The sequence below is a fragment of the Falco punctatus genome, assembly GCF_963210335.1.
Source record: "Falco punctatus genome assembly, chromosome: 4".
In the NCBI taxonomy this organism is placed as follows: domain Eukaryota; kingdom Metazoa; phylum Chordata; class Aves; order Falconiformes; family Falconidae; genus Falco; species Falco punctatus.
This window is the reverse complement of record NC_137583.1, coordinates 23448973-23474267: the sequence shown is the minus strand read 5'-3', so window position 1 is coordinate 23474267 and position 25295 is coordinate 23448973. Positions and strand designations below refer to the sequence as shown.

Below are 25295 nucleotides of genomic sequence, written 5' to 3'. Positions count from 1 at the left end.
AGATAATAATTCATTTCAAAGTCACATTCTGCTTTCGAAATACCATGCATGCTTCTGGGAATACAAATTATGAATGGTCATACTAAATAAATGGAAAGCCTCACTTGTTCTGCAGTCTCAAGAACGTTGAAGTCCAAAGTATGTTACAAGGGCTCCCAAGTACTGCAGAAAATTAAGACTCACAAATAATTTGAAAATATTCCAGACTAAAGCCACTAACCAGTTTCCAAGAATGAGGGAGGTTTAGCGTTGGAGCCCCCCTGAACTAATCCGGCCTGGAACCACTGGAAAGGTCTTGACATTCCCAGTGCCAATTCATTGCACCGATTACCAACTCAGCTGCCCAGCGACACTTCAGTGGCTCCAATAACTGTTCTGTGTGGGTGTGTACATAGCTTTTCCAATTATAAAGCCTGATCTCCTGGGATAGATGCGAGCAAGTTTTATTTAAAACAAAATTTCTGTTTTTTTCTTTTAGGTAACCTAAATGCTTACAAGTTCCACTATTTTCCCTACACGTAAAAAATTGTAAGATTAATTTTTTTTATCAGCTGCCTTGATTATTATTGTATACAGGAAGTCTGGGGTTTGCAAGTCTTAAATTGAAGGATTAAGTGTCACTTTCCTAATGCAATTCGAAAGAGATCCTGTATCATCTTCATTTCATGTATTTGCAAAAAAGCCCACAACCCTTCAGTCACACACTGCTCAAATATTATACTACCAAGAGCCTCTGCTGTGATTGTTATAAAAATAATCCCTGAGAGGTCTGCCACCGCTTGAGAAACTTCATTAACCTTCAATATTCACAACTTATTCTGAAGAAAAGAAAAAAAGATCCATGAACTCTTCTTTCATACTGCGCTGAGCTGAAGGCATGTAGCTTACAGAAGCTGAAGGAATACTGATGGTACAGGAGAATACGAAGACTCGTTTAATTGCAGCAGTAAATGGTAGTTTGGTCTTACTGGAAAAGTGTGCACCAGGAGCTAGGAAATCCATTCCTATGCCCAGCTCCATCACTGCTCCAGGTGAAGGCTAGCAAGCCCTTTAGAAACCTAGAATTGAACTCCCAACTTGTGTGCATGCCTCACAAGAGAGCTGGAGTAAGCTGGCACGTGTCCATGTAACTTACTGCAGAGGCATGCCAAATAACATTAGCCAAAAAGGGAACCAAAGAGGTAGTGAGCAATGAGAACCAGGGCTTGGATTTTCTGACACGTAAGACAGATGTGAAAATTTCATGACAATTCCTTAAGAAACCAACTGACTGCAGCTTGCCTCTTCTCCATCACCGCTTTGTATCTCGTCCTTTTTAAAGGCAGACTGAGACAGGGTAACTATAACTTACCTGGGTTTGTACAGCTAGAAAGTAAGACCCATCAATCCAGTCAGGAGCCTTCATTTTCCATCATAACTATTAAACACAGATGTTACTTGATGCCCTTTTTACAGCATGCATTGATAGGAAGTGAGAAAGGCATCCTACACTTCATGGATTTTGATCCAGTCTGCAGTGATAAAAGGATTTTCACCAATCTTCTGCATACTAATAACTCACAGAACCACAGCATTATTAATGTGTTATCATATTCCACCCCTTATGCCTACATGAATTTCCATATTCTCTAACGTATTCTGTGGCATTGCTGGGTAGCTGGGGCAGCCTAAAGGTACTTTATTCCGTGCAGATACTGTGTGTAAAAAGATAAACAGAAGATCGGGCAAAATTATGGAAAGTCCTTTTTCTGGTCTCCTGAGACAACACCAGGATAACTCTGTATCACTGGCCTCAGAAAGATTTGCAGCGTTCTGCTGCTTCTGGTGAGAAAATGAATGATGAAAACTGCCCGTCAGATAAGGCACCAGCACCAAAGCCTGGCGCTGGCAGGTTAGAACATGAGTCAAACTAGAGATGCTTTCCCCACTCAGAAAAGAGTATTTTTGAAAAAATAAATTGTCTTTGAAATAAATTATTGTTTCATAACTCCTTTCAGAAATGCAAACAAAAGCAATAAACTGTTTATCTGTGTATTTGGCTGCTTTATGACCGAGAAATTGTGCCTGATATATTTTTTTTCCTGTCCCCCTTTCCTCCTCCCATCTTTTACTGCAGTTTAGCTTTTGAAAACATGGATCTAAAAAAAAGATTCTATTGTGGCAAGAAATTGTTACGTTCAGCCATTTCTTGCATTTACTTAAACCTAAACCTGCTTATATTCAATGACTTTCCCCCAATATTTTTAGTCGCTATGAACTAGAAACTGCTTACTTAAAAAGATTTTTCTCAGTTCAGAGTTTCAGGATCAGGACCATAAAATCCTGATAAAACAGCAAGGATAACTTTTGCCCACAACTACTGTAAGAGGAACTTCAACAAAAACAACAGCAGAGCATGTCATGCAGGGGCAGGAATCACCACCCTGCTCTGGTGGCTTCTTGCTTGATGTGCCCATGGGCCACAGCCGCGGCGCAGCCCACTTGTGCGTCCTGCCCAAGCTCTCGCGTGTGACAGCGACCCAGCAATTTCACATCTTAAACTTAACGCTTGACCAAGTCAGTACGAGGGACACAACAAACTCTTCCATTGCAATTCTGCCAGGTTTGGGAAGCATGCCAAACCTAGACTGCACTAGATACTGTAGACACATGTCTGATGTCTTGAAAAGTCACATATCTACCCATCATCCACTTACCATATTAAGTGGCACACCTTCAACAGTATAATGTTATAGTTCACGCACTGACAAATTGATCTGATAAATGGGGAAAAAATTCCCAAACCACAACAGGTTCATTGCAGGATTTTCAAAACAACTGATGAGTAAAGAACTTTAAAGTTGGTCCTGCTCCACAGCACTTGGATCTGCTAGAGCCACTACGTTACAGTGGTACACTTTGTTTTGCAGGATTTTCAAAACAACTGATGAGTAAAGAACTTTAAAGTTGGTCCTGCTCCACAGCACTTGGATCTGCTAGAGCCACTACGTTACAGTGGTACACTTTGTTTTGCCCTGCCACCACAGTACAGAGGACAAACACCAAAAACTGAACAAACAAACACACCCCAAAAGAAAAGAGCAGAGAAAGCTCTCTCCCAGCTCCAGTGCCTTCCCCACAACCACAGGGCAGTGCAGCATCCCTCCTGGTGTAGGGCTCATTCTAACTCCTCCTATCCCCAAGCTCTCCTAACTCCCACGTATCTATCGCCCAGTTCACAAATGCCTCCAAGCTAAAGGGATGGGATCCATTTCCAACATAAATTCTCATTATGTTCACTACAGAACAAACATTAACAAGAAATGCTTAGTCTGTCTCATACGGCCTAACATAATTGTTCATTTTAATGAATAAAGTAACTCAATATATGTGTATAATTTAAACATTGCTGCCTTTTTTCTCACCACCACAAACATGCCTATAATAAGCTATTTGTTCTGAACAAAATTGTTTCACGTAAAGTTTGATTAAAATAGAAATCAGTAGAAAAATAATTACATTAGTGATAATTAACCTACTCAGGGAAAAGATAGCCATATTCCCCGATACGACTTTCATAACAACTGTGCCATTAATTTCATGGACACATTAGAAAACAATTGCGGAGGATTGTGCTCAGATTTATTGCCACCTTACAGATTGCTTTTAGACTCCAGTTACTAAGTCAGCAGTTCAAACATTTTTTGTATATTCAACTTTACAGATAGCAATATTTGCATGACTTAGCTCTTAGGGCTTAGCTATTAATGTCTTGTAATTAGTTTCTAAATCCAGGGCTTTAACATGATAATGGTTTTAAGCTAAGAATATGTCAATAACAGATAGTCAACAGAGCTTCTGCAAAATATCAGCTAAAATCCCTTCAAAAGATAACGGCGACGATAAGCCAGACTACCAGAGAAGGATGCAAAGCTACTCCAATGATTTGCCCAGACACTGCAAATAAGGTGTTTCACCTCATACTGTAACTTATTTTAATTTCACTGCCTATAGGGGGTTGATGAAAAGCCTTAAGAAAAGCGTGGAGCCTGCAAGGTGATGCAGGCAAAAAAACCCTGATAGTTTTTGCTTGTGATGAACAAATCACTGCATTCTGGGCCATGCAGGCTCAATGCCTTTTCAGGATAGTGCAAAAAAATCCCCAGAAACTACAAAAACTCTGTTTAAGCAGCATGATTGTTTTTGCTGCAGCAGTGTACCAGCTCTGCAAAGCCACTGCATCCTTCCCCCTTCCCGCGGGGACCGATGCTGATCCCAGCTCTGCTTGCCCTCGCACCCCTGCCTTGGGAGCCGTCCTCTAAACCTAGGTGCCCTCCTCACAGGTTTGAGTCCAGTTACACCCCAGCGCCTCAAAATGTGGTAAAGCCTGAGCTCACTCCTGCCTCTTCATTTTCCTTCTGTTCCCTTGTTTCAAATCAAAGTAAAAATCCAGCTACTTCAAAGCAGCTTTTGAAACCTGTACAGGGCAGAAATAGGACACGTTAACCAGCAGCCCCCGAACCCAAGGGGTAACAGTGTCCAAACCCAACCCCCCACTGCAGTAAGAGCATCTCTACTGGGCCGGGGCTGCTGTGCACCCCTGCTCCCCCTGCATAGATCTGAAACCTGGTCCTGAGCTCTGCAGCTCGTCCCTGCCTCGTGACAGCTCTTTTTCCTCCCTACTTCCAGCGCTGTTCCACAGGAACACTTCACCAGCCAGATGGAGCATCAGCCCAGCGCTGCCCTCCTCCCGACGCCAGGGATGACATGGTTTGTGCTAGCGAGGGGGTTTAGGTGTCTTGGGACACTTCAAAAGAAACCTACTTCAGAGGAAAAGCAAAATCTTCTAGGTTTCCCTGCTCTGCTGCATTAATTATTTTAAATCCCTCCAAACTATCTTCTTCATAAACAGAAGTTACAAGTCCTTATACATTTTTTTGTGTAGTTTCTCCTGCTGCTGCCCTTCTTGTTTTTGCCGTAATGTAACTGCTGTGGGGATGGACAGCGTCCTGCCCATCAGCACGGACAGGACAAGCAAACCATAACTTTGTAATTGAAGGTGATGGAAACTCATCACTTCTCAAAGTCTTCCAGTCAAAAAACTTGCAATTTTTTATTGTCAGCACAAATCAGAAACGTTGTCAAGCAATCATGACAACTCTCCCATAATGCCAGGCCCTCAGCTTCACACCTGCTGATTCAGATACCTATTAATGAGCAAAATGCCCCCAGGATCACTTTTACCCAGGAACCACACAGCTCCAAATTTCTTCCTCTCATTAATGTTGTGACAGCTCCTGGAAAGCCCCAGTGTGGGCAGGGATCCCACGGTGCAAAGCGCTTTATGAATATGTGTGGAAAATAATTTTCCTGAAAGCTTTTGGGAGACGTGGGACCAGCTCCCACGTTTGCTCCCACGTGAGGAAGGGGCTGCTGCACAGGGGAGATGCCTGGCACCCTGCACCGTGCTGGGAGACGGGGTCTGCACCCCCAGTGCCTGATGGGCTGGTGCACCAGTGTTTCACTGGGTGGAGGCTTACACTGCTATACCGGAGGCCAGTCACCTGTTTGCATCTTTCTCTGTTAACTTCACTTTAACACCTTTAATACCTGTGGGTGCCTTGGGGAAAGGGTCCCCCCTGCTCTGCTCTGCTCACACCGAACGTGGGGCTGTATCAGGAAAGAATCCCCCTGCTACTGGTTCTTGTCACCTAGAGTAAAGGACAGCTGGTATTTGGGTACAGGTATAATAATCTGCATAGCATCTACATCACGTTTCACTCAACACATTAAATGAATTGTGATTTAAACCTCAACTAAACTCATCGCTTCTGTTCCTGCACTGTAACTCCTTCTTGGTGATCTCATAATAAGCAGTTCTTAACCTACATAAAAAACTCATTTATTTTTCTCTTTCCTTTCCTAATCTAACTGTTTCTTTCATTTAATATTTGTCATCATTTTCTACCAATCTTACCTGCTTTAAGGACACCAGAAGCAAGTTGCACTGAGCACTTATAATAACATCTTTAATGAGATCCAAAGGCTATTTGTTCTACATTAAAGCAAGGGCATTTTTAGCACAACACTGATGTAGAGAAAAATGCTTAATCTACAATTTTTGAAAAAATGCTTATTATCATATATTTCTGTTGACACACAATAAAACTAAAATTTAATTATTTTAATACTTTTATAACCGACTGCAGCTTCCTGTTGTCTTCTCACTAATGGAAGGGGATGGGCCATGCATCTTTAGTATTCATCCTGCATCCTCTGTGTAATCTTTTTTAATTAATGAAGAGCATATACTTCCAAACGTGCATTTATAATACACATTTCTTATCTAAACTGATAAATTTGCTCTCACCTACCTTCTGAAAGCAGAGGTAATCTAAGACAATTCTTCATTCTGAAGTAAGTGGCTTAGAATGACAGTATCTATCATCAGTCCTGAGCCAAGGATGAGTGACAGGGTGTTTGGGGCTTTTTGCTGCTGCCCTTTGTCTTGCACCCAGTGGTTCATTGCCAGCACACCTCATTGTCAAACTGGTCAAAAGAGAATCCAGTCTACTGGTTGTCTTCTGTATTTCACAAAATAGGCTAAGCTTATGGTGCTCTTAATGTTTTACATGCAGAAAATAACATCTCCCACATAAGGAACAACATTGCCATTCTTGCACGCTAGGCTTAATTTCAGAGTATCATGTAATCATTTGAAAATTAATAAAACCAGCCCTCGTCTATCGCTGCTTATTCTGTTGCAGTTATTTCCCTCCCCCCCAACCAAACCCAGGTATTTTTAGAGGAAAGTTTGGTTTCCAAGTGCTTTCCTTGAGTTCCTGCTACAACTAAGCACAGTACAAACCCGTGTAGCATAAGTTATCTGATTTTTTTTTCTTTTTTTGAAAGGAGCTCTAAAGGCATCCATTGTTGAGGGGGCAGGGCTAAATCTGTTGCAAGGCGTTAACGGGATATTTACACATCAGGTTTCAGCTTCATACAGGGAAAACGACAGCTCACTGTGGTACCAGCCCAGGATGCCTTAATCAAGTGACATTCCCACTGATTTCAGCTGGACCTTCCTTCAATACGGAAGGATGGAGCAGTGTTTAATTAGAGTATAGATCATCTTGGAATCACCAGCAGGTTACTCAAGAGACACAGTTATGAAGGAGAAATTACCCTAAAAAGTGCTAAACACTGTTAAAACTTTTTTTTCTGGGGGAAAGTCTAACTCATGCGGTACAGAGATTAAGAAGAATAATAGCCTCTTTTTAGTTCAGCTAGTGATTCACACTGTATGGACAAGTAGTCTGCTAATGCCTAAGCCTGCCTGTGCCAGACATCCTGCAAATCCATCTATCAGGTGCTTTACCCCTCTCCCAGGAAGCTTCAGCTCTTTCCTGCCTGAACTCCTGCATTTCTGGCAGCGCCCGAACCAGGACCATGCTCACTAGTGACACTGGCCAAAGGAACTCCCTACTGAGCAGACGGAAGGTGTGATTCCTCAACGTCCTCTAGCTGGGCCTGAAGGCGATGGATGGTAATGGCCATAACCAAAGGCAGCTCCTTGCCATGAAGGCCTGTGCCCATCCCTGATTCAAACCAGCGCTGTTGCACACATAGAAAAATTGTAATTTTTCTTTTTCCTAAATTGAATCTCAGAAACAGGTAGGTTTTTTTGACGTTTTATGCAAATGTTTCAAAAATATTCTTCCCAGACATCTGTAGAGAGGAAAGATCAATGATTTAAGATTGGCAGTGACAGACAGAACTGAAAGCACCTGAATTTTTACTAATAAGCAACACAATAGCCTTCACTCACAGCCATGTCTGAAAGCTGATTATACAAGTGAGATGATAAGCACTGTGCCTCAGCAGCAATAAAGCATAAAAGACATGCAGCACTCAAAATAAGAGCTATGTAGAAACACCTTTTGCATGTACTGTTTGCGCTCACCTTTAGAGACAAATCTGCTAAGTCAAGACTTTCTTTGGTTCGATCTGCAGAGCTAAATATTCTAGGAGAGCATCACCATCCGTCATCATTTGATATTTATATTACTTTAAATATATCATTTAACTAATGGGCCAAACAAGAATCCCTGAACAAAACCCAAAATGAAGTTAACCATTTTGAGCAGAAAACGAAGTATGTATGTTCTTTACTCAGGAGGACGCAGCAAACCTGCAATCTCAAGGCTGAGAAAACTCCTGCCACTCTCCTCTTACGTGACATTTTATCCCAGGAATGTCCCTCAGTGCTAGATGCGCTGTCAGCCTCGGTACAGAGCCCCATCAAACTCCACACGCATCAGCCTCATTAGGCTGCTCATTTCATACAGCACTTACAGTACGAAGGAGACGCGAGCTATACCCACTGCACACTAATGGCCAGAGTTCATTTTGCTTCTTTAACAGTCTCAGAAAATTCCTTAGATTTCTTAGAAAAATTAATTGTAGGATGTAGGTCAGAAATAATGAAGTCTTGACACAGATTCTGTTCCTGAAGAGACATGGGTATGTTTCCTCCTGATTAGTGACTGCACAAACTCCAAGCAGGAATTAGGATTTCAACTCAGAGGTATGCAGAGCAGATGTGCCTACATATATATTCATAGGAATTTATGTAAAGCTGTCTGTTAAACAGTATTAAGCCCTTTTTACAAAGCTGTACGGTTTAGCAAATGGGACCAGGACGGTTGTGCCACTTGACAGAGCTCAGAGGTGTCGTCACTGGCAGAACCCATAAGCTGCGATTTTGGTCTGAAAAAAAATCCACTCATCTCACTGCTCATAACCTCCTGCCAACTCCCAATGTTTCTCTTGTCATATATAAGGAGATAAAACTCTGCTTAATTAAAGGAGCAATTTACCACTTGCTGGCTACTAACCGGGCCAATGAAAGCAGACCTATGGAAAGAGTAGCCTTGACACCCCTCTCTTAAGCATTTAATGCTTTTTGGCATAAGCTAGCTTGTCCTTTAGCGTCACGATTTTCAGTGAAACACATCTGAAAATGCAGCCTGGCACTTCTGACGAACGAGAACAGCCCGCAGTGAGGAACCTGCTCCTTCTCACCAACAACAGGTCACCAAACGACCATGGCCCTTAACCTGCCTCTGGGTCTGCCTGACCCTCAGCATCTGCTATGAGAGAGATGAAGCACCAGACTCGCTGTGTCCCCAACCATCCCACACACACCCAACACCAGCATGTCAACAGGAGTGGGCTGATCGCAACATACAGATTGCAATGCAAAACAAAAAGGGAAAAGATGAAAGACCTCAAAGTGAGGTGGCGCAGTTACATACTTACAGAAGAAAAACTGTGTGATATTTTGCTATTCTGGTGGAAAGAGCATTAGCAAAGTTCCCTTCAATCAAAGGTATTTTAGGTCTTTACTTCCTTCTGCTTTTTACGTTGGTTGGATATGTTTGCATGAATCTCATTTCAAATATACCCACAGAATCATAGAATCGTTCAGGCTGGAAAAGACCTTTAAGATCATTGAGTCCGCAGCTAGAATTTAAATAAGAAACTGAAATGTCATGAGGTATACAGTAAATAATAGACACGGATACCTTTTATATGACTCCTAACAGAGAAGGCTAAAATGGTCTAGCCGACTCCCACGCTGTTCTCCATTTGAGGACTTCCAAGCAGGACACGAACGCAGCAGTACACGATACGCGGGGCGAAGGACATGGTCAGGTGTATCAAAGCCAGGGCACAGTGAGATGAGAGGCCATAGCCATCAGCACACACATTTTAGCATGTGCCCACTGACTCTGCCAGAACATCCCACGTACCCGTAGCTCAGTACTTGCGCAGTGCCCACCCCACAGCGTTGGGACTGAAGGGTTTCGTGGTGCAGGATGGCAAGAAACCCACAATCCGAAGTACCAAAGAATGTGAAAGAGAGCTCAACATTAGGGCAAAGCAATTGCTTACTATTTAAGCAGGCAAAATCAAATGTTCAAATGCTTTTTTCAAACATCCGCATAATGCTCAACAATGGGCGCGTTTAAGCCCTGAACAACAAGGCTGGATGACAATGGCATATCCCGAAGCAAATCCAGGAATTCTGATTTTTCTCCTGAAAACTCCTTTTCTGAGTTGAGTTATTTTTCATGGCATAGCCATGAGTTAACCTTAACCAAGTTTTGAGAAAAGGATTAGCCCTTTATGTTTGTTTATCTCTGCTTATGAGCTAATAACTTCTTTTTTTTGCTGTTATTTCTGACTGTGGAAAAGGAACACTTCTGCCAAATCTGATATACTACTTTGAAAACGGAAAGGGTAATAACTAGAGATGTACCAAATGGTATGTGTGTAATTTGGACAGCATTTATCCTGAGGTGCCTGCCAACTCAAAATTCTTTAGTTTATTTATCCTACTAATTCCCAAGCTGATTCAAAGACCAGTATTTTCTAGTCAAATTATTTGCTCCCAGTTTTCCCTTTTTAAAGAATCTGCATCAATGGTACAGTAATTTTCTCATCATGTCTAGCGTGCATGGCAAATGACACACAGGCTGGGGAAGCAAGACGAAAGAAATACAAAATTCTGAGTGAAACTTAGTACCTAACTCATTTAGGCCCTAATTGGATTGCTGCAGCGTTGTTAATACTATTAGATTACCTTGCTCAGGTTATACTCAATCAGTTGGTCCCTAAAAGAACTGTAGATGGTACACAGAAAATTAGAGTTGGCTGATGGGACTTTAATTATACTGCACTTGGGGCCAGTCTTTCATTGGTGCTACAGTCACATCTTGCTGAAACTGAGCAGGGAGAGGAAGAGGAAAGTGACATGGCTGCGTGACGATGTGGCTGCGTGACGATGTGGCTGCGTGACGATGTGGCTGCGTGACGATGTGGCTGTGACAGGCAGCTGCTGCACAGGAAAGTGACCAAGGACCGACGCTGGCAGCTGCTTCTGCTCTGAAAGCTGCGTGGGACACTGGTTTGGTCTGTACAGAACCAGCACATCACAGCAGGCAGACAGACAAAATGGAAAAACCCAGCAGCATAGGCTGAAACTGAAGATCATTCCATGGATTTAGTATTTAAATTAATACTGGCCCTCCAATCACACCCTGCCTAAAACAATGATGGTATTGGTCTGGTTGAAATCCCACTAAAATTTTGCAAAGAAGAGTTTTTTTTTTTTGTTTTTTTTTTTTTTTTTTAATTAACCTTAGAAAGCTAAGGAATTTTGTGTCTCATCCCATTTTTGCATACTAAAGTAATAACAACCTAACACTTTGCCCCCACCACCCCCTTCCATCTCTTTGAAAAGTAAAAGGACCAGAACTGGTATCTTATTCCCTCCAGCTGAGCTCCCTAAATATTTAGCTGTCTGACATACTCCCAGTTGTGCACCTTCCTTCCAGTGCAGTGAACCTTCCTCCCCACTCCTTCCCTCGCCTTGCTTCCCTGAGCAGCCTGGTCCAGTGGAAGGTGTCCCTGCCCACGGCAGGGGGTGGCACTGGGTGGTTGTTAAGGTCCCTTCTGACCCAAAACGTTCTGTGATTCTATGAGATGGCATTCACCTCCTGCCCCATGACTGGGGGACCATATGTAAACTCCCCACATCCTGAGTGAACTGAAACCTCTTGCAAGGGTATCAAGGAGAAAAGCCTGCACTGCCTTTTCCAGCTGTATTTTTGAGAGGAAAAGGGACCCAAGATTTGCTTTTGCAACGAAAGGTTTAAGTTTGCACTACCCTTCACCAGCCAGTGTAAAGGACAGGCGTTGCAAGAATGGAATAAAACATCAAATCACAGTTACCACTGGGAGCCAGATGCTCGGATGCTACTTTTAATGGTCAAATACATATCCTCCACGCCATTAAAAGGTGCAATTAACAAGTAAACAAGATTGTTTCATGGGAATCATTTAACGCATCATTTTCATATAAAATGTACATTTTCAGATTAGTGGGAGAAGAAACAAATAAAAAAGGAAGACAAAGCAAATAAAGGCTTCCCCTCAAGTTTTAAGAGCTAGCTAAAGACCCTTTGCAGCTGTTTATTTGTGGCCATTATTGCCTATCATATGAACGATTAGCTTGAGACACATTAAAATGGATGCTATATATCCAGCATTATAGTTCTGCTGCAAACCACGTCAATTTTCTACAGAAATCAGTATTCAGGGACATTTAAAAAGTGATTATTTTTGACCCACTCAATACATGTTCTCTGTCAGGAACCTCTGTGCTTTGCTTAAATGCTAGAAACTGTAAGGGCTGTTCACATGGTCCTGATGTGTGCAGAGGTTTCTCAATACCCTTTAAGGGATTTCTTTCTCCCCTCTAAAGCAAACAGGCTCAATATTACACAATCATCACAATTTCTACTCTACTATCCTTGGCACTTTCATCTGTACGGTAGCAAAAATTAATTTTGCAAAACACAGCTGGGTTACGTTTTGGACCTACAAAAACAGCTTTAGGCCAATAGTTCCCATGTCTGTTAATACAATACATTAAAAAAATTACATGCAAATTGGATAAATTAAAAGAGACAAATGAGCAAGGCTTTGGCTGCTGTTGACAATCAAAGGATGACTGGCGTGACTGGAGGATGCTGGCCCACACCTGCTGAGGATACGCTGAACTAGAATCTCAGGCAGCTGAAGTGGAAAAGCCTATAGTCCTGCTCGCTACTCGGACTTTTAGGTGTTGCATACGGAAAGCACACCTCAATCCTCTAAACATAAGCATCTCAACAGAAACCACTGCATGCTTCATTCATCCCCTGCATACAAACATGAAAACATGCTGCATCCTGACCTCTGGAAAGTGAACGCCAGGCACTCGTGACTCACAGATACGGGGATATTAAACAAACACCTTCTACCACACCAGAGAAACTGCAAGAGAAAATCTGAAGTGGATAAGGAGATGTCAAAGAAAGAAACGTGAGAAGTGTCTTGGTGGCTGCCCTGCTGGGCTCACTAGACACAAACCCCCATGCTGCTGCCCACTACCTCCAGGACAAAAGATTATACTTCCTTTGCAAAGGAAAAGACAAAAGTTAATGCATTCGATCTAGAAGCAGAAATGCAATTGCTATCCTGCTGATACTTCCTAAATTCTCCCTTTTCCTACGCACAGCCTTGGTTTGCCATTGCCTACCATGCTAATCACATGTCCCCATGAGCCTTTGTAGACTTTAACCAAGAAAGTCTTTTCCATCAAAATCTCTTTGCCAGGGCAAGGATGAGATGCAAACATAAAAGCTGGTACAATATCTCAATGCCACTGGAGATTACCCACAACAAGAAAGCAGCCTTCCTTTGCCTGAGGGGGATGAAAGCAGCTGCAACGCACAGAGCTGACCAAAGCTGCAGCTTTACAGCAGGAGTTACGGGGGGTCCCGCTGGATGGAAACAAGGCGGGGGGAGAAGGATGGAAACGTCTGGCAAAACCGCAGCTAAAGACCACAGAGGACCTAACTAGAAACCTGAGTTTTCTACTGACAGGTATCTACAAAATGCCAAGTTCTCATGTGCTGTTGGACAAGTTGTACCCTGCTTTCTACTCTCAGAGCACTGGAAAAGTAGCTGCGTGGGGAGCAGAACAGCTTTGCTGCACACACCTAGTCTTTTTCTCTGCATAGCTGGGTGAACTTCTCCAAACACAACAAAGCACATCTGTCATTGAAAAGCATCTTTCCATTTTGAGGTATTAAAAAAAGAACTATTACGCCCTCAGTAACACAAAAACTGACATTATTACTCCTGTGAAAAGCAACCAAACCTGTTAATTATCCATAAAATATCCCAGCAAAGTATTTGCTCTTGAATATATTTGCTGACAAAAATACATTGGCCTTGCAAAAGAGGATTTAAGAAGTGATGTGTGAAGAGCAATAACATCACCTATTTTAAAAACATAGCGATTTATGTTTTGACCTTCTATTTCTTATGTTACTCATTCTCAGAGAGTAAGTCTGCCTGCAGGCTCACGGACATTTAAGAGAACACCACAAGATGAAGCAAATTCTGAACTCACTAACTTTTCTGCTACGTAATTTTTTTCCATTATACCTTTCATGAGCTCCTTATGTTTCTGGTTTTGAAAAGATATCTTTGAAAAGATTTCTATCTTTGAAAAGATATGTAATACGTCTCAGATATTTGCTCAGCCTGGTTTCTCTTAGCATTTATATCCTTACAAATGTTTTACCTTGTGACATTCTCAGACCTCGAGGAAAATTACACCGATGCTCAGAGTTGCCAAAAGCTGATAAAGCTTAATTCACTTTGCTTTGCCTACGGTAGTGCAGCTCACGCGGTACACATTTCCGCCGAGGCAAAATGGGTCAATAACAAATAGGAAATGACATTTCACATCTTTAATTCCAAATCTGAGCTAGTTTTCAGTGAGAGGTGTAAGATTTAACTGTTGCCTTCCTATTTTTATATAACAAAAAATCTATACAGAAAGCTCAACTCACTGAATTATTTTTCTTTTTAAAAAAACCCCCACAGTCTCCATGATTTTCAAGCATGGCAAAGAACAGACAGGAAAGGGGTCTGCAACGGTCTGGCTCTTTGCGGATTGTTTTCTAATTCTGCTGATGGTGGTGACCAAGAGCTGCGGGTACTTGTTGTCCGGGATGGTTCTATTCACACCCAACCTTATCAAAGCCTCCTAATGCTTCCATTCTCTACATTACTTTCCCCATACCAAAAAATGCCACCCTGGCAGGATTTCTGATTCACGTCATAGAAGACCTTGCTGTAGAATGATTGCACAGGACTCCCACCCAGGTACCAGCTGTCGCAGCACACATTCCAACTATTTGCCGTTACATACCCCTCAGCTTTCTCGTGCATAAATGTGGATGTTAATGCAGTCAACATCGTGCTGCTCCCAAGATTTTCGGGTTTAATTTGGCATTACATGCTAAATGTTTGGCATGAGAGTATTGAAGGACACTTGGAGACATGCTCTGAGATTCTCTGGCTGACAACATGCACTACCTAAGGCTCTTTTCAAGGAAAGCCCGAATACAGGCAGGATTATCTGCATTTATTGATGATTTGCAGTGAGTTGTTTAGCTCTCTTCTGTGGTACAGAAGAAGTGCTGCTTGATTCACATGGTTACCATCATGTATTTTGAGGTTGTGCCCTTATCTGAATAAAAATTATTTACAGCAGCCGTTTCCAAACCTAATGCGTCAAAACCATCTGCGGTACTACAAACCTCATCGGTTTTATTCCAAGAGCACTTACCAAGTCAGGCTGTAATCACAGCTTGTGAGCAGGACCTACGTGATTTCAGTCCTGCTGCCTGTTAGCGCACAGTTTGGAGACCTGATGGAGGACTAAGGAATTAGCATATGGTCATTCAGCGGGCCAGTGGTTTGAAAAATTCCCTTCCAGTTGGCTGAAAGTTAATTCTGCAAGATAATTAAAGGTGTTCATACCGGTCATGGTTGACATGAGCAATGAAAGATTACAGAATCTAATGACAGAACAAAGTAAACAACATCTATTATTATAGTATACATTATACTATTGACATGTTGGGCATGGTAACTTGTTAGCTAAAACATGTAGTTGGGACGTATTTTAGTAACATGTTGATGTAATTATTCACCTTTAAATTTCTGACTGGGCTGCACACAATTTGGCTGACGGTGTAATGAAGACTGAGCTCAGCTATGGAAAATAGCTTTGCAAACAGGCTGCAGACCTTTCTGGAAGGACTGTGCATTCAACAGCTTTTATGCTGTGAAATAATTCCCGTAAAGCTGGGCACCCGTGGCCCCTCGGGCACAACTGTCGCTGCATGTCGCCCAGTGACTGATGCAACACTGCAACGCGGGTGGAGGGATGGGAGCAGGGTCAGGGGAGCAGAAGATGTGGGGTGCCAGTAACAGTGCCACAGGGGAGAGGGTCATTTAGGTAAGTTTAATTCATCTCAGTGGGTTGTAAATGCCTAAAGCAGCAGCACAGGACTTTTTTATGTACCATAAAACTAGTTATTTTGGGGCAGAATAACATTTCCAAAGAGTGCCGTGAGAAGATAAGGAATAGCACTGCATTTGGATGTGGCCCCCTTTGAGGACCAGGGTCGGCAGCAGTTCACCAGGAGCAGCACCAGCTGACCAGTATTTCCATTGAAAAGGACAGCCCAGATTATATTGCTTTCCAAAAATGTTGATGAGGCAATAGCAGCTAAAATAAATCATATTTTTTCAGCTATCAGAAACCCAGTTACTTCTGGACACAACCACATCCCCATGTATGTCAATATGCTGTGATGTACTACTAATTAAATCTAAGGGTTTAGCCAATTTCATTAAAAATGTAAATGCTGGTGATTTTCAACAAGTGGCTGCATCAGCTGAAACCTCAGGGTTTCTCACTGACACATGGAAACAAAAGATACTAATCATGCTTAATACTTAAAATCTTAATTTTAAATCACATCCTGACCTCATTTGCTGAATTTGTTTAATGAGACTGTCTAAAACCTGAACAATGCATACCTCCTGTCAACCCACCAGCTCACAAGATTTCAGGCTCCAAGTTGTAATAGAGATGTATTATCTTTGTACCAGCTACTCATTACATTCTGTAACAGGAATAAGAAATGACACTAGAAAGGCCAATTTATGTGACAATAACTGAAATGAGAAAGCAAACTGATACCCGCTTTTATCTATCTTGACATAATCTTTGAACCATGACTTTGAGCTTACTCAGATGTTGCAAACAAACAGAAATCTTAAGGATTATATATTGCAAATGTATATACATCCATCCATTCATCCACATATAAAGGCACGTAAACACACATTTTATATATATATTTGCAAATAGGGTTTTTGTGATTATACATTCTACAGATACAGGAGCTAGAACTGATCTGTCAGTAATTGTGCTTTCAGTAACACAACCTAAGGCAAAATTGTTTGAGCTGAGATTTTCTGAGTTGGGAGATGGCAAATTTCTGTTTTTAAATTTCAGATAAATACTTCAAAATACATTCTTTTAAAAGCATCTTAAAATCCTCACAACAACTCTATGGTCACTGTGGTGAAGTTCTCTCATCCCTGCTATTTGAAGCAAAACCTTCGGATTGGCCATACAGGTGCCATTTGCTCTCTTTCCACCAGAAACTGGGGAAATCCCAGGCTTTCCATAAACTGAGATTTGCATATGGCTCCAGAAAGATTTACCTTTTGCTGCAAAATATTCGGGGGGGGTGGTGGGGTGGGGTGGCGCAGGGATAATAAAAAAATCCATCTGCTCTGAACATGTTCTACTCTAAAGAAAAAAAAAAAAACAAAACCCAACCACAGAATCAAAAACCAACAAACAGAAATAGATTTGAACACATTATTTTAGAAAAATACCATCTGTTGGCAGAATATTCCAGAGCATCAAAAACTCCACTGAATAGTTGCTTGGATCTAATTGCCATTCTGAATATTTTACCAAAAAAAGTCAGGTAGATATAGGTCCCTTGACAGAAGGTTAGACAACTAATTACTCTTTTCATTAGCTTGCTGTTCATAACATGTATTTCCAAATTCTGTAACAGAGATGTTTATGGCATGTAAACAGATGAGTCTGAGCCCAAACAGATTCAGTAGGTGTTGAAGTGGATCAGGATCTGCATAAATTGCACAGGCGATTACAGAGTTACTAACATATTTCTGTTTGTGGGAGAAGAAGAACCGCAGCACGGGAGCTGCACAGTTCCCTTCTCCCTGCCTTGATGGGAACCATCCCTGGGTGCCGTCAGGGCCAGCGGTGGCTCCCCAGCCCCTGGGGGCGAGGGCTGACCACAAGCGATACAGACGCCCCGGGCGCTGCAAGAGCAGTGACTCTGAGGTATGGGAATGTCGCTTTCTTTAAAGAGAGACTTCCTCCCTGCCACCCACCCCCCACCACCATTTTTCATGCTCCTTTAAAATACTGGCTTGAACCTACAGTGAAGAAAGCAACATCATACAGCTATTTCCCCAAGGAGGAGGGAGTTATTAATAACTACACAGCGATTTGCTTTGCACCATATAACATGAGCCAGGATTTATAAGGGGAGTTAGATCTATGTAACGTACGTGTTTATGGAACCACATTGATAATTATCAATACTATTAATCTTCTGAGCACTTGTTTAGAAAGATTGCGGCAATATATCACTTATTGCTGGAGGAAATTAATAAAAGCGTAAGGAAAAGCTAAGCAGCCAGTCTTCCTGACGCTGCATGCAAAAGGCTCCATTTAACCAGCAATCATGTTTCAAGCTGTACGCTGCTTCATGTGACCAAACAATTTACAATCCAAGGGCACATCTATAAAACAATACAGGCTTCTTTGTTTATCTCGTCACATGGTATGTTTAGGCATCTTTAATATGCATTTGTTTGTTTGCAAACAAATTAACAAGAGAAATGTTTTAATTTTATCTGGAGCTTACAGTTAACCCTGTCTGATGCTTTGGAAGTGAGACACGTTTCATGTAAGAGCTGCTTGAAATCTCTACAGTGTGATAATGGATAGGACATCATGTTTTCCATCCATAGTCAAGGATACACCTTCCTCAGCCATCCTGAAAATGTGCTGCAGCATCTGAGCAGAGCCCGAGTGCCCAGTGGCACCTTTATGAGCCATAACAGCAAGCTGGAAGAGCACACTTGACAAGCTGGAGATGCTGATGCAATTAAAACAACATGATGCACCCTATGCAGGCACTAATAGGCTAGAAGTACAGCGTTAATTAGACAAACTAAAAAAATAAAAATAATTTTAAAAATGTATTAGCTTGCTCTAAGAAGATATCTCTCTCTAATGGCACATAAATATGTCTCTAACCATTTCACTACTCACCAGGATGAGGGTGAAGGTGAAGCAGGGCATCACAACCACCACCGTGCTGCAAGCTGTGGAGGGACGGTATGGGATGAACACCAGATCTCAGCTGGGTGCACCACCACACCACGAAGGTGAGAGCTTCCTTCCCGGTACTGAGCCAAGACCTCTGGTCCATCACGCAGGACCTCAGTACCGCAAGAGCCTCTTTGTGGCCAGGCCACTGAGAGCAGCAGGTCCCCAGCCTGCTCACGGCTCAGCCCCGGCAGCACCCGCACATCCCAGCCAGGACTGAGCTGCGCGAACTGACACTTGAACGAGCTCAACCTTCTAATGACCCCTAAAAGCTTGTCAGCGTGAAATAGGAAAACAGGGCAGAGGTGGAAGAAAAGGCCAAAACTGTCTGTTTGGTCAAATGCAAGTCTGCCACTCACTTCAGCGATACAAGAGATCAAACGTGTGTGCCTGCTGGTTCCAATCCAGTAGCAGCTGGATTACTGGGCAACACTTTGTGTAAATCACATTTCAAAATTAACAGCAAGACTAGCTTTACTATTTGTTCTGCACAGCTATTGGGAATTTCTAAATTTTGCTAACATTTCAGAAGAAAATACGGAAGAATCTGAACACATGCACGCTCTGTCTGCCCCTTCATCTGTCTGTACCAACTTTCTTCCTAATAACTTTTGAAAGTGCTGGCCAATTTGAAGCGTGTTCACTACAAGCAGAGATTTCTGAAGGATGTGTCTGCAGGATCAGTAAAACTCAGTGGCTAGCTAGAAGAAAGATCCCCCCAGCACTGAGCATCTCTTTCACCCCTTTGTTGGGCCAGCCAGCCCGCATCCATGCCATTCACAGACAGCCACGATACGGGGGTGTGGGGGGGCGTTCAGGCACTGCAGGGAAATTTGGAGACAACTATGGCAAGGAGTCACAGGGAACATGATGGAGAGCACTGCTGTGACAGGGTATACAGAAGACAAATCCTTGGAAAAATAAGATTCAACAGTTTCACAGGGATTGTTTTATTTTTTTTTTATTATTTTTTTTTTTATTTTGACAGTTTGGGGATATTTGTAGAGGTTTGGATGCGGAAACGTAAACCTGGGACCTGCTGAGTTAACTCTATATAGAGAAAGGGAAGCAATATCACCAAATTTCCCATGAGAACCTGCAGTTCCTCTAGGAGTGATCCATTTCTTTTTCCTTCGGGCACATCAGTTCCTCCAGGAGAGATGCGTTTCTGTTTTTGGCAGGCACCTCAAAGCATTAGAAGCTGCATTCAGAGAAGCCAGCCAGGAGCTGGGCAGCCAGCTCATTCCTACAGGGCCTCCTACGGTGCAACCTCCAAGGGTTTCTCAGACACTAACAAATAAAGGTGCACGTGTCAAGAGGACGTCTATTGTTACTGGATTTGTGGTGTACATGGGGCCAGACAGAACATGCAGAGTTAATTACCTTTCTCAAATTCAAAGTGAAAAATAAGGCACAAAAGCAGAACCTGTGTCTCCTGGCCACTCTGCCTTCATGCTTAAGCCACAGAGTCATCCTCACTACTTACTGCTTGAACACCACAAGCATTAGAGATTTAATTATTCCTAAAGTAAAAAAACAAACAAAAAGTTGCAAATTTCAAAAGCCCAGACCAGCTGGTACATGACACACCTCCTTTTCCCCATGGAGATTTCCTCCTTTTCACCACTAGCACTATTGGCTTTTGAAACGCATTAAAGCTTAATAAAGTCAAATCATTTCTCCTCATATTGATGCAACTGCCTTGTAATACACAAGCGCATTTTCAACACTAGCATAGTAAAATACAAGCCTGGTTTCAGATGGTAATACTACTGTGGTCAAGAGTTTTATTGTCTAATTGCATTAGCTGCATCTTTGCTATTAAAAAGGCTCTGGGGGTCACGGTACAGGATTTCAATAGGGATGCAGCTGGCCGAATTTCCGATCCTAAAATTCAGGGCAAAGCATTTCAAATTGCAAATGGATGAACTATGAATATTGCATACTAAATCTGCATGCAGGGGGCTGAAAAGGGTCTGACAGAGCTTGACATAAACTTCATAAAGGAGACAGAGGCAGGAGGTGGTCTTCCGTGACCTCTTTTGGGAGGTGGGTGGGCATCTTGTAATCACAACTTCACTGCAGGGAGAACGAAGCACTGCAACAGTTTTTCATGGAATACTGGCCAAGCCATTTAAAATTAGACATCTGCTCATTTTATCCTTGCGTAGATTTCTGTGAAATACAGCCAATTGTTACTAAATCATGCATTGGGTACCAGGCAAAGCTGTGCTTGACATCAGGCAAGCAAAAAAAAAATTGGTGATTATACTGTCCTTACGTAAATACTATACTATATCCCAAGTTTGCTGCAGCAAAATGCCGTAAGATATTTAATTGGTTATCAACCAAATTCTGATCTCAGATACAGAAATGTAAATCCAGGTGAGTCAACTGCACTCAGAGGAGACACTTCAAGTACAAACCTGCTACAGGGGGGCAGAGCTGGCTCCTGCGTGTGCAGGGAGCAGACACCTGCCTTTACTGAACACTTCTGCCAGACATGAAAAAGCAAAGGTGGCACAAAGATGTGAAGCAGTCAGGATTGAGAGAACTCAGACATTTTGTAAAACCAGGTTTATAAACTTATGACAACAAAAAGTAAACAAATTGATATAGCATATTTGAAGACTAACAAATATGTTGTTAAAGACCTCTTCAGTCTATCTACTGACTTTTGCAATAGAAAGTGTAAAAAAGTTATTCTGTAATTTTACATGAAAAGCATCTCCTATCAAGATTAATCAGCCCTATTCTCTCCATTACTGCTGCCTCTCACTCCAAAACACTATGAGTAGGAAGGGGACATATACCATTGTGGATTAGATCGACAACAGACTGAGCAGTAGCACTACTTCTAAGGAAAGCAAATGGCAAAATATTTCTGCTCCTTCTTTGAATGAGGACAATGATGAAGAAGAAACACTTATGATGGTCTTTAGCACTTATTTACCTGCTGCCCTTGAATCTGGAGTGTCCTTACCATTAAGACCTGCACAATAGAGCACAACAACTTTTCTCTTTTGCAGCTGAGGAAATTCAGACCCACAGAACTGAACAAGATTGCCCAAGATGACAAGTCTCTTGGAAAACAAAGCGTCACTTCAGCACTTTCTAAACCCAAATTAGCACTCATCCTTTTGTTGCCCTTCCCGTATTAGTATTAAAGAAATAAGAATTGGGGAAACATTTCCTGAATTATTATCTCCACAATAACTACCGAAGACAAATTGTAGCCTTTGGTAGTTTTCCCTCAGATGTTTAATAGCAGCTATTATTTTAGTTAGTTATTTTAGGGAATCCCTGACTTCTCTAAACTCCACAATTTTCTTTATTATTGTAAGAAAATACAAACAAGGACTATCACAGCGATGCCAATCCTGTGTGAGAAACTAGGACCCGTAAGCAAATAGAAGGGAAGTTAGTGAGAGTCTGAACTACTGATACAAGCCTGTAGCTGTGAGGACATGAGGGTGAGGAAAGTGTGCTTTTTATGGAAACATTTAACACAACAACAGGAATACAAATCAAGCTCCACTAATTTAGCTTTAAATTTTAATGAATCAGGATGTGTCGTCTACATAAAGAAGGATTTACTTAATAAAATATTAATATTTTTGCTAAAAGAACCATAAATTGCAAGTTAATATAGTTTTCCTTAAATAGAACATCAAAAGTTAAAAAAACCCCTGAAAGAACACACAGCAAATCAAAATGAGCCAAAATTCAAGAAGGGCAAAATACTGCGGTCAGTCTCAAAGGCTGGACCCTTGGTAATCCACATTAAATACTTCATTTAACAAAAGACATGAAAACCTTACAAATAGAATGTGTCCTGCATTCAGTTACACTCCAAATGATGGTGTTTTGGTCTCCCTAGGAAGCCCATGACTTGCATCCCAGCTGGAGAGCTGCATAGCTGGCATGGCAGCCCAGAGCTGGACCATGCTCACACAGCCTTCCCCGTCACCCCGCACCCTGTCTTCAAGGGGATCCAGCAGCAGAGGCTGGGAAGGAGCCACAGCACACCACGGGTGGACAATGTTAGGAGGGGGAGCTGCGGTGACCTTGGGTGGGAACTTTGACTGACAAAGGAAACCCTTCTGTAGCAACAGGCATTTCGCTTCAGGAATACCTTTATTTTATTCAGGCTCTGTCGCTGAAGAGCAGTCAAACCGCAGTGAAAGCACTGCCTTTGGGCTTTAACCGCAATCTACCCGGCGCTGAACTACTGCAAGGTTAAACTGGCACCACTTCTCCATGAATTTGAGGCCCAAGCAACTCGCACAAAGTCAAGCAGGAAGCCTGAACCCACCTCTCTAGGGACCTATCACAGAGCATCCTTGTGTGGATACACAAGAGTCTCCAGCTTCCTCAGCCACCACTCATGTTTTTTTCCATGTGGGAAACATCAAAGTATCTTTGATCACCTGCTCTTACGTGCTTGTTTTTCTTCAGGCATCATTACAAGATGGCCATCTCATTCATGTGGATATCTTTGCTACATGCTGCAGACTAACACCGGAAGAGTGAGTCACTCAAAACCCATTTAGTTTCAGCTTTCCTAAAACTAGAAAAACTGAAGAGTATAACCAGAAAAAAACCACAAAGCATCTGCAAATGAAAGCCCATTGATTCCAAACTACAATGCATTATTGCTTCATTTTCCAGGCTGGCAACTAGGGACTTCAGACACACAAAAGTAATAAAATTTGCATGATCACCTGACGCCTCCATCAGTCTGAGGAGCTTCGGTACTCAGGGTACAGAGAAAAGGCTGCAGGACAGTACAAGAAGGTAACACACAAAAATAAAAACAAAACCAAAACCCAAACATTGTGTAGCTGCAAAGAAATAGTAAAGATCCCTATTAATTTTTGGAGGATGAAAAAAACCATTTAGTGAGTATACCTGACAAAAAGGAGAAGCAAAGAACAAGATAGACTCACGTTGAGCTGGAGATCATCTGTCCACTGGCCAACGAGGCGGTAGCCCGGGGTGCTGGTGTTTGTGGTGTGGTACTGGAAGATGTCGTAGCGCCCCGGGGCATCACCGTTTTTGTTGAACATCACTGGAGTGCCTGCACTGCCTGAGGGAAGGAAAGAAGACAAAATCCAACCAACCAATGCAAAATCTTTACAATATCTATTTTATTTAGCCATGGTTGAGAGCTTTCAGACTGGCAATGTGTTTCGGGTAAAGGTCATCTATCACCCCAGCCATCTAAAAGGGATACTTCAGGACACAGTGGCATCATCCCAGCCCTCTTCCAGAGATTATCACTGCTCAAACCTACTGACTAAAAATAAAACAAAGCAAAACTAGATCAGCCTTACTTCACTCTAGCTTTGCACAAAGCAAGAAATATCAGAAGGCTTTTCTTCCTCCCCTTTAGTCTCCCTCCCCTCTCTCTTTCCTCAGGGAGTTCTTTAGTGAAAATCACTCCTGTGAATGGAGCCTCTAAATGATTTCCCCCCCCCCCCCCCCCCCCCCCCCCCGAAAATGTTCCATCTGCTTCTGAGAGATACTGCTGTCAGAAGTCAGTCCAGGTCTAGTGAATCTTGACTAGCATCCAGAAATAGCTTCCTCCTCCACAATATGTTCTTATTCCCAGAATCAGCATGCAGTTGGGATGGAAAAGAACAGACTAAGCTATAAGAAGACTCTTCCTTGTGTACTCGCTTATTTAGGCTCTATGATACTGACACAGGCTGAAAAGTATCTCAGTCAGGAACAGTTCAGGATCAGACTCCTGAATTAACTTTATTTGCCATGTACTAAGGTGGCTACCACGGGTAAGGGAGTGCAGGGCAAGCAGCAAGGCCAGGATACCCCCAACAACCCTTCCTTTGCGCCTGTGCTGGGCAAAGCCAGCTGGCAGCCTCGAGGGGCACTGACAGCAGAGCGATGGGACAGGCCATTCCTGGTCCTCAGGTGGGTCCTCACCAGAACTTCTGCATTCTAATTCCCATGGCACTAGATGGGAACCCTTTCTTCCACGAGGATTCACAGCAGCATTGCATTTCCTCGATCTCTAGGTGAAAACTTCAAGGGTGACATTTATTTTAAGACATATTAAAACAGGTTTCAGTAGGGTAGAGTAATATTGTGTCAAGATTGAAGATTATGACAATACACCAGCATATCTATATTCAAAGCTTCCTCCTCTTGCGTAACTTTTTTTTCCCTAAAGCAATGAAAAATCTCTCCTATTGTAGCATTGAACTTTAAGATTATGATTTTCTTCACGATTCCCATTCTTCATTGAATTCCAGTGAGTGAAAAAAGATTTGAAGGAGAGAGTTAGCATAGTTTCCATTCTAGCCCTGGTAAATTGTTTCTTGTCTATCCTACAATCCTCCGAGATCAGATACAAATTCAGTTCAAAGGC

The 25295-nt window shown here is 42.3% G+C and overlaps 1 protein-coding gene across 18 annotated transcripts in view; it reads right to left on the bottom strand.

Annotated features, from left to right (window-relative positions):
* GRM7 (glutamate metabotropic receptor 7) overlaps window positions 1-25295 on the bottom strand; it is a 417449-nt gene that overhangs the window by 90198 nt on the left and 301956 nt on the right. For all 18 annotated transcript variants that reach the window (XM_080387562.1, XM_080387563.1, XM_080387555.1 and 15 more), the window contains one exon: window positions 23854-23993. In XM_080387562.1, coding sequence (XP_080243688.1) covers window positions 23854-23993 — 140 coding nt within the window. The remainder of the gene's footprint in view (window positions 1-23853; window positions 23994-25295) is intronic.